The 18288-nt window shown below is 43.8% G+C and overlaps 1 protein-coding gene across 1 annotated transcript; it reads left to right on the forward strand.

Moving 5' to 3' along the window:
- Positions 1-239: 239 nt before the first annotated feature.
- LOC128802382 (alpha-ketoglutarate dehydrogenase component 4-like) lies at positions 240-13633 on the forward strand. The gene is made up of 5 exons (XM_053968701.1): positions 240-310; positions 1138-1201; positions 3417-3619; positions 5414-6189; positions 13372-13633. Exons 1-4 carry the CDS (start codon positions 272-274, stop codon positions 5429-5431), a joined length of 324 nt encoding a protein of 107 aa, XP_053824676.1. The 5' UTR covers positions 240-271; the 3' UTR covers positions 5432-6189; positions 13372-13633.
- The last annotated feature ends 4655 nt before the right edge of the window (positions 13634-18288 follow it).

Raw genomic sequence — 18288 nt, forward strand, 5'->3', positions numbered from 1 at the left:
CTAGCCAAGGTCAACTCACCAAAGTAATATGTTAAATTAAAACATCGTCACTCTTTATAAGGGAGAGTCAGCTTTTAAAATGTGGATTGGCTGTATCTTGATCAAATTCAAATAAAATGCAGAGCTACTTGAAGCGATTTTTAAATTCTAATGTGTTGTCCCTTTATTTTATTTGCATTTTGGCACTGCTTCAAGCAGCCCCTTCTCTGGGCCCCGCTCATAGTGGGCGTGGCCTAGTATTGCTCCTCAGGCACTGGGATATGGTGTAACCATGGGCAGTAAGATGGCGGCTGCCACTAGAGTCGTACAGGTAGCGGTGTGTGGCCTGCGGACCGGGAGGCGGCTGGGGTGGCTGGGGCCGGGAGCCTGGGGCCTGGGGCCTGGAACCTGGCGCGGGTGGCAGGCCTCGCTTCGCGCGCGGCCGCCGGGGCCTGAGGTGGCCGATGCCCAAAGCGCCGCTGGAGAGGCTGGTGTCCTTGGCGCGGGGGAAGAAGCATGAGGCGGGGCCGGCCTGGTAGCGCCGGTCATTAGATTCCTGTGTCTGGTTCTGGTACCAAAGGATGTTACTGAGCAGTCTACAGGCTGCCCCTTTTCGGTCGCTCTTCAAGAGGGGAGGGCGCTAATCAGTATCTCGTTTCTATGCCATCCTTCTTCCCTTCAAAGGTGAAACATAGAGTCTTCTTGAAAACACATATTTTAAAAATAAGCACAGTGGCTTTGAATACCAGACGTTATAATTTATAGGGTTTTTTTTCTTAATGGAACTAGTCCATCCCAGCCAGCCAGCTGAACAAATATGTACAGGTAAAGAGCACTGCTAGCAATTTCACATGCTAAAACTTCATCATTCCATTTTTGCTACTGTAGTAGCTATTTCTGCATACACACTGATTGCTGCGAGAAAAGGAAGAGAATGCTTATTCCTGTTCTGGACACTAGGGTGGGGTAGTGCCTTTAAAGGTGAAATTTCTCTTTGTGTAAAAATAAAATTCAAGTAGTAATTTTATCACAGTGCTGGTGCACAAAGCAGCAGTACAGAAATGGTTGTTTAAATTGTTGTGTGTTCCATTTTATTAATGTTTGTCTAGAAATATATTTTATTCTCCCTATTTTTCCTACTACGTTGTCTTGTTCTAGGTAGTCAAGCCACATACTCCCTTAATAAAGTTCCCAGACAGAAAAAGTAGTCCCAGACCTAAAAGTAAGTATTTCATCTATAGATACAACTTACGCCATATTTCTTTGCATAAACTGTTGTATATAAGAATCACCACACAATTTTTCTGCTTTGACTATGCAACTCAACTGATTTTGAGCAGGGTTTCTGAATCATCATTGTTTTTGTTTGAAGGCTTTCATTTTCAGACTCCATACAACTGTGGGAATATAAATAATACATGCATGCCTTTATTTTTTGGTCAAGGTAGAATCACAATGATATCTAGTGATATTTTTCTACTTATATAAGAAGTCATGTTTTTGAAAATACTAATATTTACCTGAAGTGATAGTATCCAAGTGAATTTGAAGCAGCCTTAGGCATTTGGTGATCTTTGCAGAAAATGATGCTGCATTTTCCTCATCCTTTCTTTTCCTAATTGGAGTGTGTGATGGTGGTGGCATTTAAAACCCTGATTTATGGCTAAGAGCCATTCCACTGTACATTTTAAGAAGTGTTTCTTTGTGCTAATAATTGATGCTGAGAAAAAATTAACTTCAATGCAATCTTTGATATTAATTTTTATACCTATAGCTATGTTTATATTTATAGGAACCTCAATACTGTTACATTTAGAACATCAAAGTTAATGAGCTATATGTTGTTTTAATATTCCTTTTGAGTCAATAAAGCATTTGAAATTAAAGTAGTAGATATTTTAAGAAGCTCTGTTGTTATTCTCATTTGTTTAGAAATGATACCATACTATGTATTTGCCACAGCATTATATTTAGGATTTAACTTTAAGTTTAATTTATCCATTAACACTGCAAAGTATCTACAATGAACATCAATGCAACTTCTGACTTACCTGTGAATTCTTCAGGAACTATATTCTGCAATAACTTTCAGTCAGAATTTTGTATGTTGTGCCCAGTTCAGCCAATTGCACCACCTTTCATGCCAGTGAATTGCTTTCTCAAAAGCTTAAAGACATGTTACTTAGCTTATGCTTATCTTTGCATCACAAGATTTTTGTGGTTATATATTTTAAGTATGTTAGACCTTTATACATTAATTAATTTCTGCTGCCTCACTAGTGAATTGCAATCTACTTCACTTTGCTTGAATGCTGTAGCAATAACTGTTTCACCATACCAGAATGTTGCTTCTACATAGCTACACACAGCTCTGCAGATCAAGACTATACTTTTAGGGATGTGAGTGCTTTAAAGGTCAGCCAAATTCTATTATTATACTACTACTGCAACATGGTGGTCTCAAACAGGGAAGGGAAAACTGTAGTAGGGACTGTATCTGAGCTTAAGCAACAGCAGTATTAGGTCAGGTATTTTTTAATCTTGACTTCGGGTTTTTGGTTGGCTAATGCTTTTATTGCAAATATACTTCAGACTTTAAAAAATACAATAGAAGAAAATCTTAGGCAAATTTCTAAATATTTATGTGGTATATAAAACAAATTTGGAGAAACTGTCTTTTTTTTTAATATATAAGGTATGTTACTTCTTAAAAATACTTTGTAGTCATTACTAGCCAAAGCTATTATCATCTGTGTGTTGTTTTCTTTTGTTTTCATCCTCTGTTCCCTTTGCCTTTTGCTCTTAAATTTTAAAATTTCAGTTTAATAGCATGCTCCCTGTTCAGATTCTGCTCCTTTTGATGGGTTCTCTTCCTCCTTGCTCTGTTTGGGACCTTACTTTCTTGATGCCATTTTGTAATATTAAGAATGGGTATAGCATTCTATTACATATTGTGGTATGCCATAGTTGTGAGCTTTTTCTTTCTCTAAGCCTCTACCCCTTTTTCATTTGTTTGTCTTTACAGTTGCTGTAAACAAAAAGCGTCATCTCAGTTGGATGTTATTTATTTATCTTTCTACATAATTCCCTCCCACACACATGTTTGATACTTAATGCTGCTTCTGCAAGTACAGCTTCCCAGTGAAAAAGCCTTTGTTAGGATCTATGTTGATTTATCTTCTGTTTCCACATCCGTATTTCTGCCACTCAAATATGCTTTCTTTTGCTTTCAGAATTTTTTCACCGTGTTCTTGGTATATTTAACAACAATAAAAACAGCTTGTGAGAAGTAGAGTATCTTTTAATTATTTTAATTCTTTTTAGTATTTTTTATAATGAAGAACATTGTCAATAACTGGTAACTTTTATTGGCTGCTCACTAATTAATTTTAAAGTCTTGTTCTATTTCTGTAATGGTTTTGCAATCTGGATTTCAGTACTGGAATCTCTACAAACAAGTATGCCATCTCTTGGTGCTTCAAAAGCACAGGAGTCTGTAGGAGGCAGTTCACCAGGATTTCAAAATATTTCACCTGTTAGTGGAGTACAAGGTATACCAGACACTTCTGAATCAACAAGAACCTTGCCTCAGAAATACAGACGAAAACTAATGTCAGATGAAGAGACTGAATATATTCAAGTAAGTTTCATTTATTGTTGTGTATTGTCTGTATTTACCTAGTATTTATCATATTTCTACACCTCCTTCCAAGTTTAAAATACGATATCACATTGTAATTCTTGGCAAGTGTATACTTGGAGTTTTCACCGCTTTGATGCACAGTACCCAAACTACAAAATCTTAATATACAAGGTACCCAACTCTCACTAATTAGTAATTTGTGGTGTCACTAATTAGAGAGATACAGCCATGCAGACAGCTTGTGATAGTCATAGCCTACATTAATTACAGTCACTACCTCTTGTGTAACAGCTGTTTAACGTCTAATTTGAATATGCTGTACAGGAGCACAAGAGTCTGTTCTTAGACCAGTGTCCTGGTTTTGGACAAATTAGGGGAAAACACCTCCAAAGGAGCCCCCTATAGGAAACCAAACCCTCCGCAACCTCCCCCCCACCACCGGGTTCGGGAGGAATTCCTTCAGAGGGGAAGTGGAAAAAACTTGTTTATTAAGGCACAACAAAAAACACTCCCCAGCACAAGAGAAATAGCCCAAGATGACCACAGATGTTTTCACCAGTCCAAGAGGGTTGAGCTGTATCTCTCTTCGCCGCAGAGGGTACGCAGCTTCTTTCGCAGACCCCAGGGGAGCTCCTGCCCGGAGTAGGTCCGATGTCTTGGGGGGGGGGGGGGGGGAAGGGAACAACGGAAACCAGGAAAAAGGAAAAAGAAAAAAAAAAATGGCAAAAAAGCAAGCCAGCGAAAAGCAGAGGAAAAAAAAGAGAGGAAAGCAGAGCCAGCAAAGCATGCAGCCAGCAGCAAGCAAAAGCAGCAAGCAAGCTAAGCGGCAAGCCAGCAGCCAGCCGGGCGGGGGGAAGGAAGACAAAACAAACTGAGGACAGGGAACAGAAACCACGATTGGGATAATGAGCATGAAAATGTCCTGTCCCCACGACAACCAGCAAAGGCTATTACCAAGCAACTGAAGTCTAAAATATTCCTCGAGCTAGTATAAGTTATGTATTAGTAAGTTATTGCTTGTATTTCTAGTAGTAGAAACATTTTATTAAACTTGATATAAATATTTTCTGCAATATTTGCAAATATGCCATTGTACATAAAAGGCAAGAAAAAACTGCTTTTGTTCTGTAACAATTTTCAGTTGTAAACACTGATGCTTAAAAAGGGAAAATGCACAAAATATGAAGAACTGAAGAGACGGGTGTGAGTTTGAAATGAAAAGACACATAGCTTTGTTAAATTATAAGGACACCTACAGTGTGATCATATTAATAGAGGATATCAGTTTTCCTTAATGTATATCAGTATTAGAAATAAATTTTGTAATGGTGAGGTAAATTGTAAAATAATTTCATTAGCAAAATAATGAATTGAGTACCTTTCTGATTTCTCAAAAAGATTGTAATGGCTGACCTTGGGTTTGGTTTTGCTTTGGAATTTGGGCAGTGAAAATAATTCTAAAACTTCTATTTACTAGTGCTGTGTTTATCAGACCTTTCTAAAGTGAGTAAGAGACATGTTTATTCAGAGTGGGAGAAGTGGAAGAAGCTATAAATATAGGTTGCAGGTATTTATCTTTTTGTATTCTCCCCTGAAAAAATGGAGTTCTTATGGGTAGATGCTGATACTTTGACACCCTGTGTATGTTCCTATACAGGTTAAAAATCAATGTCCAAATCAAAAAATTAAAACTAAAGCTCTATTTGTTAATCTAGAACATTGAAAAATATTTCATCTCCATTTTCCATTCTTTTAGTGGACTACATTTAACTATATGCTTTTATTTTACAGCGTGGAGGTCCAGAATAAATATAGAAGATTATTTGCCACTGTTGAAGAATGAAATATTACATTCAAAATAAAGGCATTTCCTTAATATTACGATTGTGATGCTGGTTTGGGTTTTGCCTTTTTTTCTATGTTCTCTGTATTCTTCGCACATATATTTGTAGCTTTGTAGCCTATTGGATTAGTGACTCATTTTCCCAGTACTTTTCCATGGCCTTTCCCTAGGCAGAAAGACAAAACAAATTCCAGAGCTCCAAACCCCAGGAGGTACAAGGCTCTGTGCTATCTTGGTTCTTCCTGGGAGCCAAGGCTGAGAACAACCCTTTGAGATACATGCTCATGGAAAAAGTACAGCTAATGCTGAAGGAGGGGGCTCCAGAGAAGGGGCTTGACCTGGAGAGGAATTGCATCACCACTTGTCCTCCTAATTGGTGCTTTTTACCAATTATGCTAATTTCCTAAAATTTATAGAACTGTATTCGCCCCATGTGGATGGGCTTTTGTGGCCATCTTTCCATAACTGCTCCTGAAGGTCTTCAAATAAAGATCCTCTTTTATATTACCTCCTTACTAAAATTATCTTGAGTTTCATTTCCAGGTTGGGCCAAAGGCAACAGTTATTCTGGCACACCCAGACGGGACAAGAGAACCTGGTACCCTTCCCCCAGATCAGAAACATCCTGCAAGGAATTCTTTCCTGCCACAATCTAAAGAATTCCATGCAGCAGCCTGAGGTTGAGACACCATGGTTCCAAGATCCTGCAGGAGGTAATATAAAGGTAGGTCTTTTTGCTGTGTAGTATGTAGTTCGTATCTCTGTGTGTGTTGTATATGTATTGTGTATCTGTTTAAGGTCAGTAATTGCTAGCAATCCCGGGACAACCTGGCGTGGTGGTGGGGGAATTTGCTTTTGGAGTGGTTTCTCAAAGTTTTTTTCTTTCGCTGCTTTTCCAACCTGCCCCAGATCAGCTGGGGGGGAGGCGAGGCGTGCATGTGTGTGTTTGCCACTGGTGTCTTGGTTTACAAGACAGGTGTCTGCTAGGAAAGGCAGAAAAGCCTCCCTTGGAATGGAGAATGTAAACCCCCTCCCTCTGAATTATTAGAATTTTGAAATTAAGGGGCTCTCAGGCAAAGATAAGACAATAGGAATAACAGTTCTTTACTAGTATGTATAATAAAGCAAACAAACAACAACAACTACGGCATTAACAACAAACAGAACCAGGAACCCAGCGACAGCCTTTTCGTCTGTGGCACTTTCCCCTTTGGTGTAGTTACTGTCACAGCCGGCAGGGGCGCTGGCAGGCTCCCAGTGGACAGAGCAGATGCGGTGATCCCCACGTGGCTGCAGGGGGTGCTCCGGCGTGGGCTTGGGGAGCACGTGGCACTGGCAGCTCTTCCGAGACAGGAAGGGATGAAAGAGAGGCTTTGCTTCACAAACCCCTGGGGCAACCGATCCCGGGCAGGACTCTTGGAAGCAGCGGGCTGGGACGACGGGAATGAGCAGAAATCCCGGGGCAGTGGATGAGAATGTATCAACTCTCCACCGCAATAGATGGAACCTGCGGGATGTCCTGGTAGGGCAGGGGGATGCGGGGCCCAGCAGCAGAAAAAAGGTTCCCTGCTGGGTTATGGTGGTGGCAGCGAGCTCCTTTCCCCAAGCTGCAGGTCCAACCGTCCTCCTACGAAGCCCAGCAGCAAGAGCAAGGCTGCCCCAACCCCATCTCTCTTTTCCCTGCCCCCATTATCGCAGTGTGAAAAATGCATATTTTATGATTGACTCTTCCCAAATGTTAAAATGAATACTATATGTGTTATGTTGGAAAGTCCTGTATTAATCCCTGTCAAGTTTGGCAGCCTCGCTCTGTTTCTTCTGGCGTGATCGGCAGACGCAGGTTCCTACCCAGTGGACAAAAAGAGACAGTAAAACAAAGAAAAAGGAAAAGGCTTCCTAAAACCACAGTAATTGGCCCCCTAAGACTAGTGTACATGAAGACCTGGAAAGGAAAAAGGATTGTAAGTACTTTTCGGGGGGGGCAGGTACGGGGGGATGAATGTGTGTGTGTATGAGAGGCAGGCTGGTTATCCCAGACCTGCTAAGTGAATGAAGAGTCTCCCATGCTGCAGTTCCGTCTTTTCGCAAGAAAAACGGCCATTAAAGAGACAAAGCGAGAGAAAAAAAGGAGTGAGAGAATCCCCCGGGGTGACTGGGATGGGGTCCCAGGGAGGGGTTGGACCCCTTGGAGGAAGGGAGCAGAGGAGTTTCCTAGCACAATTCCCTAGGAAATGAGACAAAAGGGAGGGGTCCCTAAAAAAATTCTGCTGGGTTGAGGGATAAATATGCCCAAGAGCATCCAGGATTGAACCTGCTGGGTTGAAGGATAAATATGCCCAAGAGCATCCAGGATTGAATAAAATTCTGCCAGATGGAGGATATGCCTAAGAGCATCCAGGGTTAAACAACACAGCTGGATTGAGGGATACCCAAGAGCATCCGGGGTTGGCCAATAGAAATTTTGCCAGGTTGAGGGTCTAAACCACACAAGAGACTTGGGAGTGCTAAACTCAAGAGCATCTAGGCTTAAAAGCTTCTAGGTTGAGAGCAGCAAATACTAGAGACTCAGAGGTGTGGGATCCAAGAGCACCTTGAAATGGCCAATAACACTGGAGATTTTACCTTACTGTAGCCTTGTTGTGTGTGAGAGTGAGTCACATGCAAAATCAGCTTCAGCTTCTGGGGTTGGTGAGGGGGCTGTGGCAAAAGGTGTATGTGACCCGCAAACAAGCCATTGTTCCCCAGGCATGTGGGGACTGTGGAGAGAGAGAGTCACACACAGACAGCCTCACAGGTGAACTAACACCAGAGGCAACCAGATTCAAGGCCTTTCCTGGACGCCTGGCGGTACTGAAGCCTGGAGAGGCTGACCCCAAGGCAAGGGGGGCCACAGTATCGTAGGACTTTTTAGCACCGTGGCTGCAAGGGGTAGTTGTGTGGCCCATTCCTCAGGGTATGGGCGGGTGGGAAGTCCAGCTTGGGCAAGGTGCGGAGGTCCGAACCCCTGACTGAGGCTATCTCTAGGGAAGAGGGATAGCCAAAACCTCGGGGGAGGTGGAAGGGGTCAGGGTGGGGGCCTACACAGACCAGTGATTCTCTGGTAACAGAGGTCCGCTTCATGTAAGTCTAAGAGGTTTGCTAATGTTTCCTTTCTCTGTCCAATAAAATAAAGGGAAATGTATGGAGTGCTGAACCTAAGTCAGTGGGGAAACTTAGGGGTATCAGTACTTAAGGTTCTGACATGTCAAAAAAAAAAAAAAAAGGTACTTTATATAGTCCGGGTGGGCAAGCCACCAAAAACCAAAAAAAAAAACCTCCGGTAAGCAGAAGTTGAGAAGCATGAATGAACAGGCCTGAGGATGTGAATGAATGTGTGTGAGAGTGAGTGGAAATAAAAGTAAGTAAATGTAGATAAATGAAAGTATATGTAATGTAGATTGTTTAATTTAAGCTTCACTTTATCTCCTTGGAGGGAGGTGTATTGTATTGAATTGTATTGTGAGAGAAAGGGTTTTTTGTGTTGTGGGAAGAAGGTGGTATTTAGGTTGTTAGAGAAAGTGGGAAACAGAGGCAGGGGAGGAATAGATAAGATCTTGAAAAATGGGACAGAAAACCAGTAAGTTGTGTACAGAAAAAAAAAAAGGGGGGGATAAAAGGGTACCAGCAGAGATACCCCAAGATAGCCCTCTGGGAGTTATGTTAGCTAACTGGGATAAAAATTCTTGTACAAGGAGAAAGGACAAGGTAAAGATGATCCAATTTTGTATGAATGGGCAAAGAAGAAAATATCTGACCACGTTTATTGGCCTAGATACGGTTTTTTTGAACTTTGGATTTGTCAGGCTCTGAATTTATTTGTAAATTCAAAAGAACCGTTTAATCCAGAAGAAAGAGAATATGCCGCATGCTGGATGGGAGATTGTAGGAGAATAAAAATCTTTAAAATATCAGAAACCCCTGAGACAAAGCAAGAAAAGAAAAAGGGGAAATAAAAGGTCTGGGAAAAGGAGGAAGAGAAGAAAGAAAAAGACTGGGATCCTTTACAAGTATTACCTCCTCCGTTCCCGCTTGCTCCCCTGCCGTTCGCGGCTGCGCTGCTCCCCGCCCCCAGCCACTGGCCTGGCTCTGGTCTCGCCACTCACGGCTACACCACTTGATCCAGCCCACGTCCCGGCCCCACCAGTGAACTTGTCTGCCTCAGTCCCAGCCGCCTGGCCCGCAGCTGCTCCGCGAGCTGTGCCACGGGTCCCGCCTGCCACCGGGGTCTGTGGTCATTCCACTGGCCGTGCCAGGGGTCCCGCTTGCCGCGTGGTCTGTGGTCGCCGCGCCGGCCGCCCAGTTTGTTCCAGCCACTCCATTCCTGATCGCTTCTCCTGCGGCTGTCCCCACTGCCCCACTCCTGGCTGCTCTGCCTGTGTCAACTGCACTGGGCGCCACCGCTACTGCTGCCCCCACTCCACCTGCTTTGTCTATGCTGGCTGTGCTGGGAGCTGCCGACCCAGCCGCCATGAACCATGTGTAGTCCATCCACGCTTCGGTTCGGTTTCCACCGGAAGACCCCCCTGCTTTGGCGCTTCCGGCAGCAGACCTCGCCTACGCCCTCCCCTTGGAGGACCAAGCCTCAGCACGGATCCCTCCCCTCACCCCCCTTCCTTCGACACTTCCATTCGTCCCTGCCCTGGGTCCCATTCCCTTGATAATGACAGCTCCTGCTGTTCAAGAAAACTTTTTCCCTGAAGAAGAAGCACCTTGTCGACTTGGGATGAAAATAGTTTTTTTTCAGGAGAAGAGGCAAATAATCAGGGCTTCTGGAATAAAAATTTGGGAAAGGGAAAACCAGCAGGGCTCCTCCAGGAGATCAGAAAATGCCAATAGCACCTTCTAATTGGAGTCAAAATGGTGAGGAAGGGAGGAAACATATTCATGATTATTGTAATTTGATAATCAAGGGAATAAAAGAGGCAGCACCCCAAGGCAAAATGCTAAAAAGGCTTTTAAGGGACAACAGGGCAAAGAAGAAACTCCAACTGAATGGTTAGACAGACTTTAGAGAAATATGAAACAATATTCCAGAATACACCCTGAGACTATTGTGGGACACGCTCTGTTAAGAATTAATTTTGTCACTAATGCCTGGCCAGATATTAGAAAAAAACTAGAAAAAATGGAAGACTGGAACAAAAGATCACTAGATAATTTATTAAAGGAGGCTCAAAAGATTTATGTCCAGACAGATTAAGAAAAAGCTAAAGTGAAAGCAAAAATTATGGTAACCACTCTGAGAGAAAGTAATTTCCAGAGGAATCTAAAACTCCCAGGCACCACTTCTAGATATGAAGGTCGTAGAGACAGGGGAAAGGAAAAAAAACAGAACCCCAGTACAAACCAAATATCAAGAGCATTCTCAAAATATCTGTTTTTACTGTAGGGTCGAAGGACATTATAGAAGAAATTGCCCTGATCAGATAAAAGACCTGTAAATTTTCTGAGACATGGGCCCAGAGGAGGACTAGGGAAGTTATAGGCTCTAACTTCTGGGGGACAAATGCCATCTGGAGCCTGTGATAACTTTAAAAGTGGGTCCCCAAGAAGAAAAATTAGAATTTGTGGTAGACACAGGGGCAGAAAGAACCTCCCTATTAAATATTCCAAAAGATTATAGTGTAAGTAAAGATACTCTAAATGATCCACAGGGGCAAAAGGAAAGAGTTTTACAGTTCCTGTCATTAAAGATGTGGAAATTGAAGGTAAAACTAGAATTTGGATGGGAGATGTCTTGTTGGTTCCTGGGGCAAGCATCAGCTTTTTGGGAGAGACTTGTAGATGCAACTGGAAGTGGGGGTTGTACCAGAAGAGGAGAGAGCTGTGGACTTACTTTTAGAAATAAACTAGTTGTGTGTACACCTGGTGTGGTCCAAGGTGTGTTGAATCAGAGGGAAAAAAAAAAAAAAGAGGAAAAGATAGGGAAAAGAAAAGAAAGTGAGAAGGGAAGAAAGACAGAGATTGAAGACGTGGGAGGGGTGGTAGGCAGACTCTGGGATGTTGGAATGATGATGTCTTGGTGCTGGAGGAGGACAGGATTTTGAATGCAGTTTCTGTATGAAGGGCAGGGAAGTGTCTTACCACATGGTTGTTTGGAGGTTTTTCAATGCCAAACTGGGGTCCGGGAAGGTTTAGCAGAACAAGCCCTCCTTGAAGGGAAAAGAGGATATGTTGACTGTTGTAAATAGAGACAAGCCAATCTAAATTAATTAATAGCATACATTTATTTTGCGATCGCATAACAATTTAGAGTTCGAATTTGCCCCGACCGCAGCTCGGTTGGGATTCGCCCACAGTCTACAGAGCAGCTCTGGGTGCAAACCAACAAAGTCAGTGCCTCTGTCCGGTTTGCGCACCATTGTATTTCGGCAGAGGGTTTTTATATGTTTTATTTTGCCCTTGGCAATAAGCTACTGCATATTCATGCAGTCCTCTCTCACAGAGGAGGCATCCCCGCCGCTGATGTCTTCTTGGCAGCTGCTCATCTACTTGCTGATATTGTCCAGATATCTCTGGGAAGGGGACAATAGCTGCTTATCTCTGGGACTTCATCTCTTTGTCTCTGCTCCTGGGGTTATGTCTGGGTCTTGGCTTTGGCCCCATCTGTCTGGGTTTAGCTTGGGTGTGACTTGATGGCCCACTCGTTATTGCTGGCTAGGGCTTTTTGAATGTTAATTAGGTGCTCAGCAACTTAATCTGCGAATTCCCTTTGCCCTGTTTTTTTTACAGCAACTCTAAAACATTTTATGGCTACAGTGTATAACATTTATAACTACAGTTTATTACATGCACCCCCAATTGCACGAATTACATATATAACAATCCCCTGTCTCTTTATTTGAACACATTAATTCGTGCAGCATTCCCAACTTCCCCTTTTGTACTACTCTAGCTGGGTGTTACCATTGCATAATTGATTTACTTGGGGGTAAGCTACGAAAATTGAGGTTTTATTTCCCCCGACTCATACAGTCTGGTTAAAAAATAAGTACCAGGCCCTCCTTGTAAAGTGAAGACACTTTAGACTGCTTGCCCTTGGATTTAGTTTCTTGGGGGTTGCATGTTTTGTCTCTGGCCAATTCACATCCCAAAATATAGTTTTGTTACCGTGGGTCCCTTGTCCAATGTCCTGCCCCTTAATCTTGAGCAGATTCTTCGGACTCAGGATCATTGTTGTAATGAACAGTTTCCACGTGTTCCCCAGAGACGCGGGCAGGGCCTTCTTAGTTCCCATGGCAACACTAAAAAAACTACTAACTCTAGCTAAGTACTGATACTGAAATGTTAATTAGCTAATTGCTCTAAACTACCTGGAGATAACTGGCCTCCCACCCCCCCACGCTGCCATTCTGGGACTAACATGCAAATAAAAAACCCTTAGGATCTTGGGAGTATTTTTAGGAGATAAAGAGGACCATAAATCAAAAACTAAACACAGTAGACGGGTCTAGACAAATGCCCTAGCTGAGGAAGAAGGAAACACATCCCCTGATTGACTTTTACCCGTCGCCATAATCTAAAAAAGAATAGACTAGGTTAGGCGGTGAGAAGCAGGGAGACAGAGAGACAGAGAGGGAGAGAGCCCTGGTGCTGACACCAGGGAAGGAGCGGGAACAGCTGTTGTTCTGGACTTCAGCAAAAGACTCTGCACACCACGCCTCCTCATCCTCTGGCCACCGGTGTGCCACAAGGAAAGAAGAAGGGACAGCTGCTGCTCTGTGTGATAAGTTAGAAAAGACTCTTTGTTCATCAGGACAAAAAGGGGAAAGCCTTGTGTAAATAACAGGAAGCCAACGGGGAAGCCTTGTGTAGGTAACAGGATTTGAGCTGAGATGCATATAACATATAACCTTATATGGAAAAGACCATTACAGGGTCATGGACTTTCATCGAGGAAGAAGAGAGGAGCCTTCCTCCAGCGACCACCAGAGAGTAGAAGAAGACCGCCTAGCAACAGAGGGCGCAAGCGCAGAGTACATCCAGAGATACCGCGGACACGGAAGAAAGAGAGTATAAAAAGACTCTGGGGAGGGGGAAACGGTGTGAGCCGTTTGCGGAGCAGGGGCTCCCTGGCTGCACCCAGCGCTGTTTGCTTGCCATCGCTTGCTGTAATCAATAAATTTCTTATTGACCCTCGAAAGGCTGAACAAATTATTTGCCTCTATTTATAACAATCTGGTGCCGTGACTCGGATAAGGGCTATCCGTTGGAAGCTCCTCCCGGGGAGGCGCCCTCGCTGCCTTGGCAGCGAGCTCCGCTCAGGAGTCTCCCCTCTGGGACCCTTACCGACGAACCCAAATTCGGTGGCAAGCAAAGAATAGCCGGCAACCCGTTAATCTTTGTGCACGAAGTCCCGGGCGAAGACACAGGACTGTGTAAGTACCTTTCAGTGGTCCTTCGGGGCTACTGAGGTTGCTCCGTTCAGAGCGAGCGGGGCCCGCTCAGTCGGGGTTGGGATCCCGGAGTGTAATGAATGAGACGTCTCTGTGAGACGACGTGAGTGTGGACCTCATAGTAGTGCGTTTCCCACACCCGGCGACGGGCTGGGCCACGAATTGAGGGATGCGTGGAGGTGTGTGTAAGAAGGCACTCCAGAAGATGGGACAGAGGAAAAGCAAGCCCTCTGGTCCCATGGGTAGGGGAAACCCTGTAAAGCTTCCCCAAATTCCTCCAGATAGCCCATTAGGACTAATGATTAAAAGTTGGGATGCCTTCCCCACCAGGAAAGGAAAGGACAAGGTGAAAATGGTGCACTACTGGATAGAGGTGTGGGGAGGGAAACAAATAAGAGGAGACCATTTGTACTGGCCAGTGTTTGGCTCATTTGAGGATTGGATATGTCAGGCTTTAAATATTTACGTGAATTCTAAAGAGCCCTTGAACTCAGAGGAGAGCGAGTACGCCTCCCTCTGGATAATGGGGGAAACTCGCACTAAGTTGTTTGCACTTAGTACTAGGGAGAAAAAGAAAAGAGTGAAAGAGGATACAGACCTACCCGATTCCACCCCTCCACCCTACATACCTCTTCCCCCTCCATCACCTCCTCTACCACCAACCCCTCCCCTCCGTTCTCCTCCCCGGAATCTTTACCCACCCCTGCCTCCACATTCACCACAACATCCTGACCGCTCTGCCCCGGCACAAAACGACTCGGCAAAAGATGACTCGGAGGGGGATGGGTTGAACGCTGAGCTCCAGGGAAATAACCAGCGGGTAACTAGAAGCCAGACTAGGAAAAGGCAGGAGGAATTGGGATTGTTCCCACGCCGAGAAGGAGGAATGGGGATGGTCCCTAACCCTAATGCAGGGCAACTGGGGCAACCCGCTCTAATCTTAGGAGTTGGATATGTGTCTGTACCCTTGAACTCGGGAGATGTGAGGGAGTTCAAAAAGGAAATGGGACATCTCTTAGAGGACCCCCTTGGAGTTGCCGAAAGATTAGACCAATTTCTGGGTCCGAACGTTTATACTTGGGATGAGATACAATCTATTTTAGGTATATTATTTACCTCTGAGGAAAGGAGGATGATTAGAGTTGTAGGGATGAGAATATGGGATGATGAACAGCAACAAGGACCCCTCGCAGACACCAAGTGGCCTATGCAACGCCCTGACTGGAACAACCAGGATCCGCAACACAGAGCCCATATGGTAGATTTGCGGAATATTATAATACAAGGAATAAGATCTGTCCCTCGAGGACAGAATATTCACAGGGCTTTTCGAGAACAGCAAAAAAAGAATGAAGACCCCACAGAATGGTTGGAAAGACTGAGAAAAATCTTTCAGTTATATTCTGGAGTGGACCCTGATACCCCAGTAGGGGAGGCCCTGCTAAAAAGAGTTTGTAGCGAACTCATGGGTGGACATTCGGAAGAAGTTAGAAAAATTGGAGGATTGGCAAGGAAGAGGATTGGATGAATTATTGCGAGAGGCACAGAAAGTTTATGTAAGGAGGGAGGATGAAACTCATAAAAAGCAAGTTAGGATGATGGTAGCGGCAGTTTGAGAAGGGCAGAAAACTGCCCCCCCTTTACAGAAGGGGGCAGCCGTGCAGGGAAAGAAGCGAATTCCAAAGCGGACTGATGAAATTGATAAGAGGAAGGAGGAGAGAGGAATTGCCTGCTTTTACTGTGAGAGGAGGGGTCACATTAGGCAGGAATGCCGACAAAGGATGGCTGATGAAAAACAGTTTCAGGAAGACTAGGGGTGTCAGGGGCTCTATCTGCTGGGGACAAGAGAAAAAACAGAGCCCCTGGTAAAGCTAAAAATAGGTCCCCAGCAGCAAGAATACGAGTTCCTTGTGGACTCGGGGGCGGAAAGATCAAACGTCCAGACCCTTCCCCGGGGGTGTAAAATTTCATCTGACACAGTACAGGTAATTGGGGCAAAAGGGGAGCCTTTTGGAGTACCTGTGATAAAAGATGTCCTTTTGGAGACTGATTCTAAATTGGGGGTGGGATCCTTTTTATTAGTTCCCGAGGCGGATTATAATCTACTCGGACGGGACTTGATGATTGAATTAGGAATAGGAGTGGAAGTAATAGAAGAGAAATTGAGCGTAAAACTGTGTCCCCTAAGGACCGTGGATGAAGCTGAAATCAATCCGGAAGTGTGGTACACCCCCGATACTGTAGGAAGATTGAATATTGAACCTTTTGAAGTAACCATCTGGGACCCTGAAATACCCGTGAGAATAAAACAATACCCTCTGTCTAAAGAAGGGAGGCAAGGGTTAAAACCCGAAATCAAGAGACTCCTAAAACAAGGTCTCCTCGAACCATGTATGTCTCCTTTTAACATACCCATCTTACCCGTAAAGAAACCAAATGGTAGTTATAGGCTAGTTCATGACTTAAGAGAAATTAATAAAAGAACTGTTGAAAGATTTCCCATAGTAGCTAACCCATATACACTTTTAAGTCAATTAAGCCCTGAAAATAAATGGTATAGTGTAATAGACTTAAAAGACGCCTTCTGGGCCTGCCTCTTAAAGAAGCCTCCAGAGATTATTTTGCCTTTGAATCGGAAGACCTGGATACACATCCAGGCAACAATTGAGATGGACTGTCCTCCCTCAGGGGTTTACAGAATCCCCTAATTTATTTGGACAAGCATTAGAACAAATATTAGCAGATTATTCCTTAAGTGAAGGAACAGCTTTGGTACAATATGTAGATGATTTATTAATCGCAGGCAAGGAGGAGGAGATAGTAAGAAAAGAAAGCATAAAGCTACTAAACTTCCTGAGTTTGAGGGGACTTAAGGTTTCAAAGTCTAAGCTACAGTTTGTAGAGGAAAAAGTTAAATACTTGGGACATATGTTAACCAAAGGAACTAAGAAATTGGATGCTGAAAGGGTCCAAGGTATACTCTCATTACAAGCCCCACAGAATAAGAGACAGATACGGCAGTTGTTAGGACTTTTTGGATACTGTCGACAGTGGATAGTGAACTTTAGTGGGAAAGTTAAATTTCTGTATGAAAAATTAACTAAGAAAGGATTACTCAAGTGGACACCTGAGGATGAGGACCGACTAAAGGCCCTAAAGGTTGAATTGGTAAATGCACCAGTCCTCAGTCTCCCTGATCTAAAAAGACCATTCTTCCTATTTATTAATGTGGAAGAGGGAACTGCATATGGGGTGCTGGCCCAGGACTGGGCCGGGAACAAAAAACCAGTGGCGTATCTCTCAAAACTTTTAGACCCCGCTAGTAGAGGGTGGCCCACCTGCTTACAAGTAATAGTAGCTGCTGCGCTCTTAGTAGAAGAAGCAGGGAAAATAACCTTTGGAAGTGAACTGCGGGTCTTATCCCCTCATAACATCCGGGGAGTCTTGCAACAAAAAGCTGAAAAATGGATAACAGATGCCAGGCTGCTAAAATATGAGGGCATCCTAATATCATCCCCTAAATTGACTATAGAAACTACCAGTTTACAAAATCCTGCTCAATTCCTATACGGGGAACCAACTACTGAACTGGCACATGATTGCCTCCAACAAATTGAGGAACAAACCAAAATACGACCAGATTTGGAAGAGGAAGAACTAGCCTCAGGGGCCCGGTTATATGTGGATGGATCCTCTCGGGTTGTTGAGGGGAAACGGAAATCCGGATACGCTGTGGTGGATGGAAAAACCTTCAGGATAATAGAATCTGGCCCCCTTAGCCCTAGCTGGTCAGCACAAGCATGTGAACTATATGCAGTACTCAGATCATTAGAATTGTTAAAAGAAAAATCCGGAACCATCTACACTGATTCTAAATATGCTTATGGGGTAGTACACACTTTTGGTAAAATTTGAGAAGAGAGAGGATTAATTAACTCACAAGGAAAGGGGTTAATACATGAGGAGCTAATCCGACGAGTTTTACAAGCCCTCAGATATCCAGAAAAGATAGCAGTGGTGCATGTCCGTGGCCATCAAACAAGAATAGGAGCCTCCATTAGGGGAAACAATTTAGCTGATCAAGAGGCCAAGAAAGCTGCGCTACTGACTCTAAAACATAAGATTGAGGTTACACAAAGGGAGGATTGCTCCGCTTGTGGGGATGATTTAGGAACAACACCACGTTGGTCAGGTTGGAAAATATTTAGAAATTATTCCATCAGATGTATTTGTGGTAACTCCCAAAAGAAACATTGCTGGTATCATGGCTCAAAGAAATATTTATTAACATTCACAGTACAAGAAAAAGAAAAATTAGACCAAATGGGAATACGGGAAAAAGAGGAAGGCAAGTGGGTATTACCCGATGGTCGAGAAGTACTCCCAAA

Source organism: Vidua chalybeata, chromosome W (assembly GCF_026979565.1).
Source record: "Vidua chalybeata isolate OUT-0048 chromosome W, bVidCha1 merged haplotype, whole genome shotgun sequence".
NCBI lineage: Eukaryota > Metazoa > Chordata > Aves > Passeriformes > Viduidae > Vidua > Vidua chalybeata.

What these genes read in the sequence shown, in the direction of transcription:
- LOC128802382 (XM_053968701.1), top strand. Translation starts at nt 272, where the DNA reads ATGGGCAGTAAGATGGCGGCTGCCACTAGAGTCGTACAG. An exon ending in CTGCCACTAGAGTCGTACAG is followed by an intron (nt 311 to 1,137) that starts GTAGCGGTGTGT and finishes GTCTTGTTCTAG; the next exon opens with GTAGTCAAGCCACATACTCC. An exon ending in AAGTAGTCCCAGACCTAAAA is followed by an intron (nt 1,202 to 3,416) that starts GTAAGTATTTCA and finishes TCTGGATTTCAG; the next exon opens with TACTGGAATCTCTACAAACA.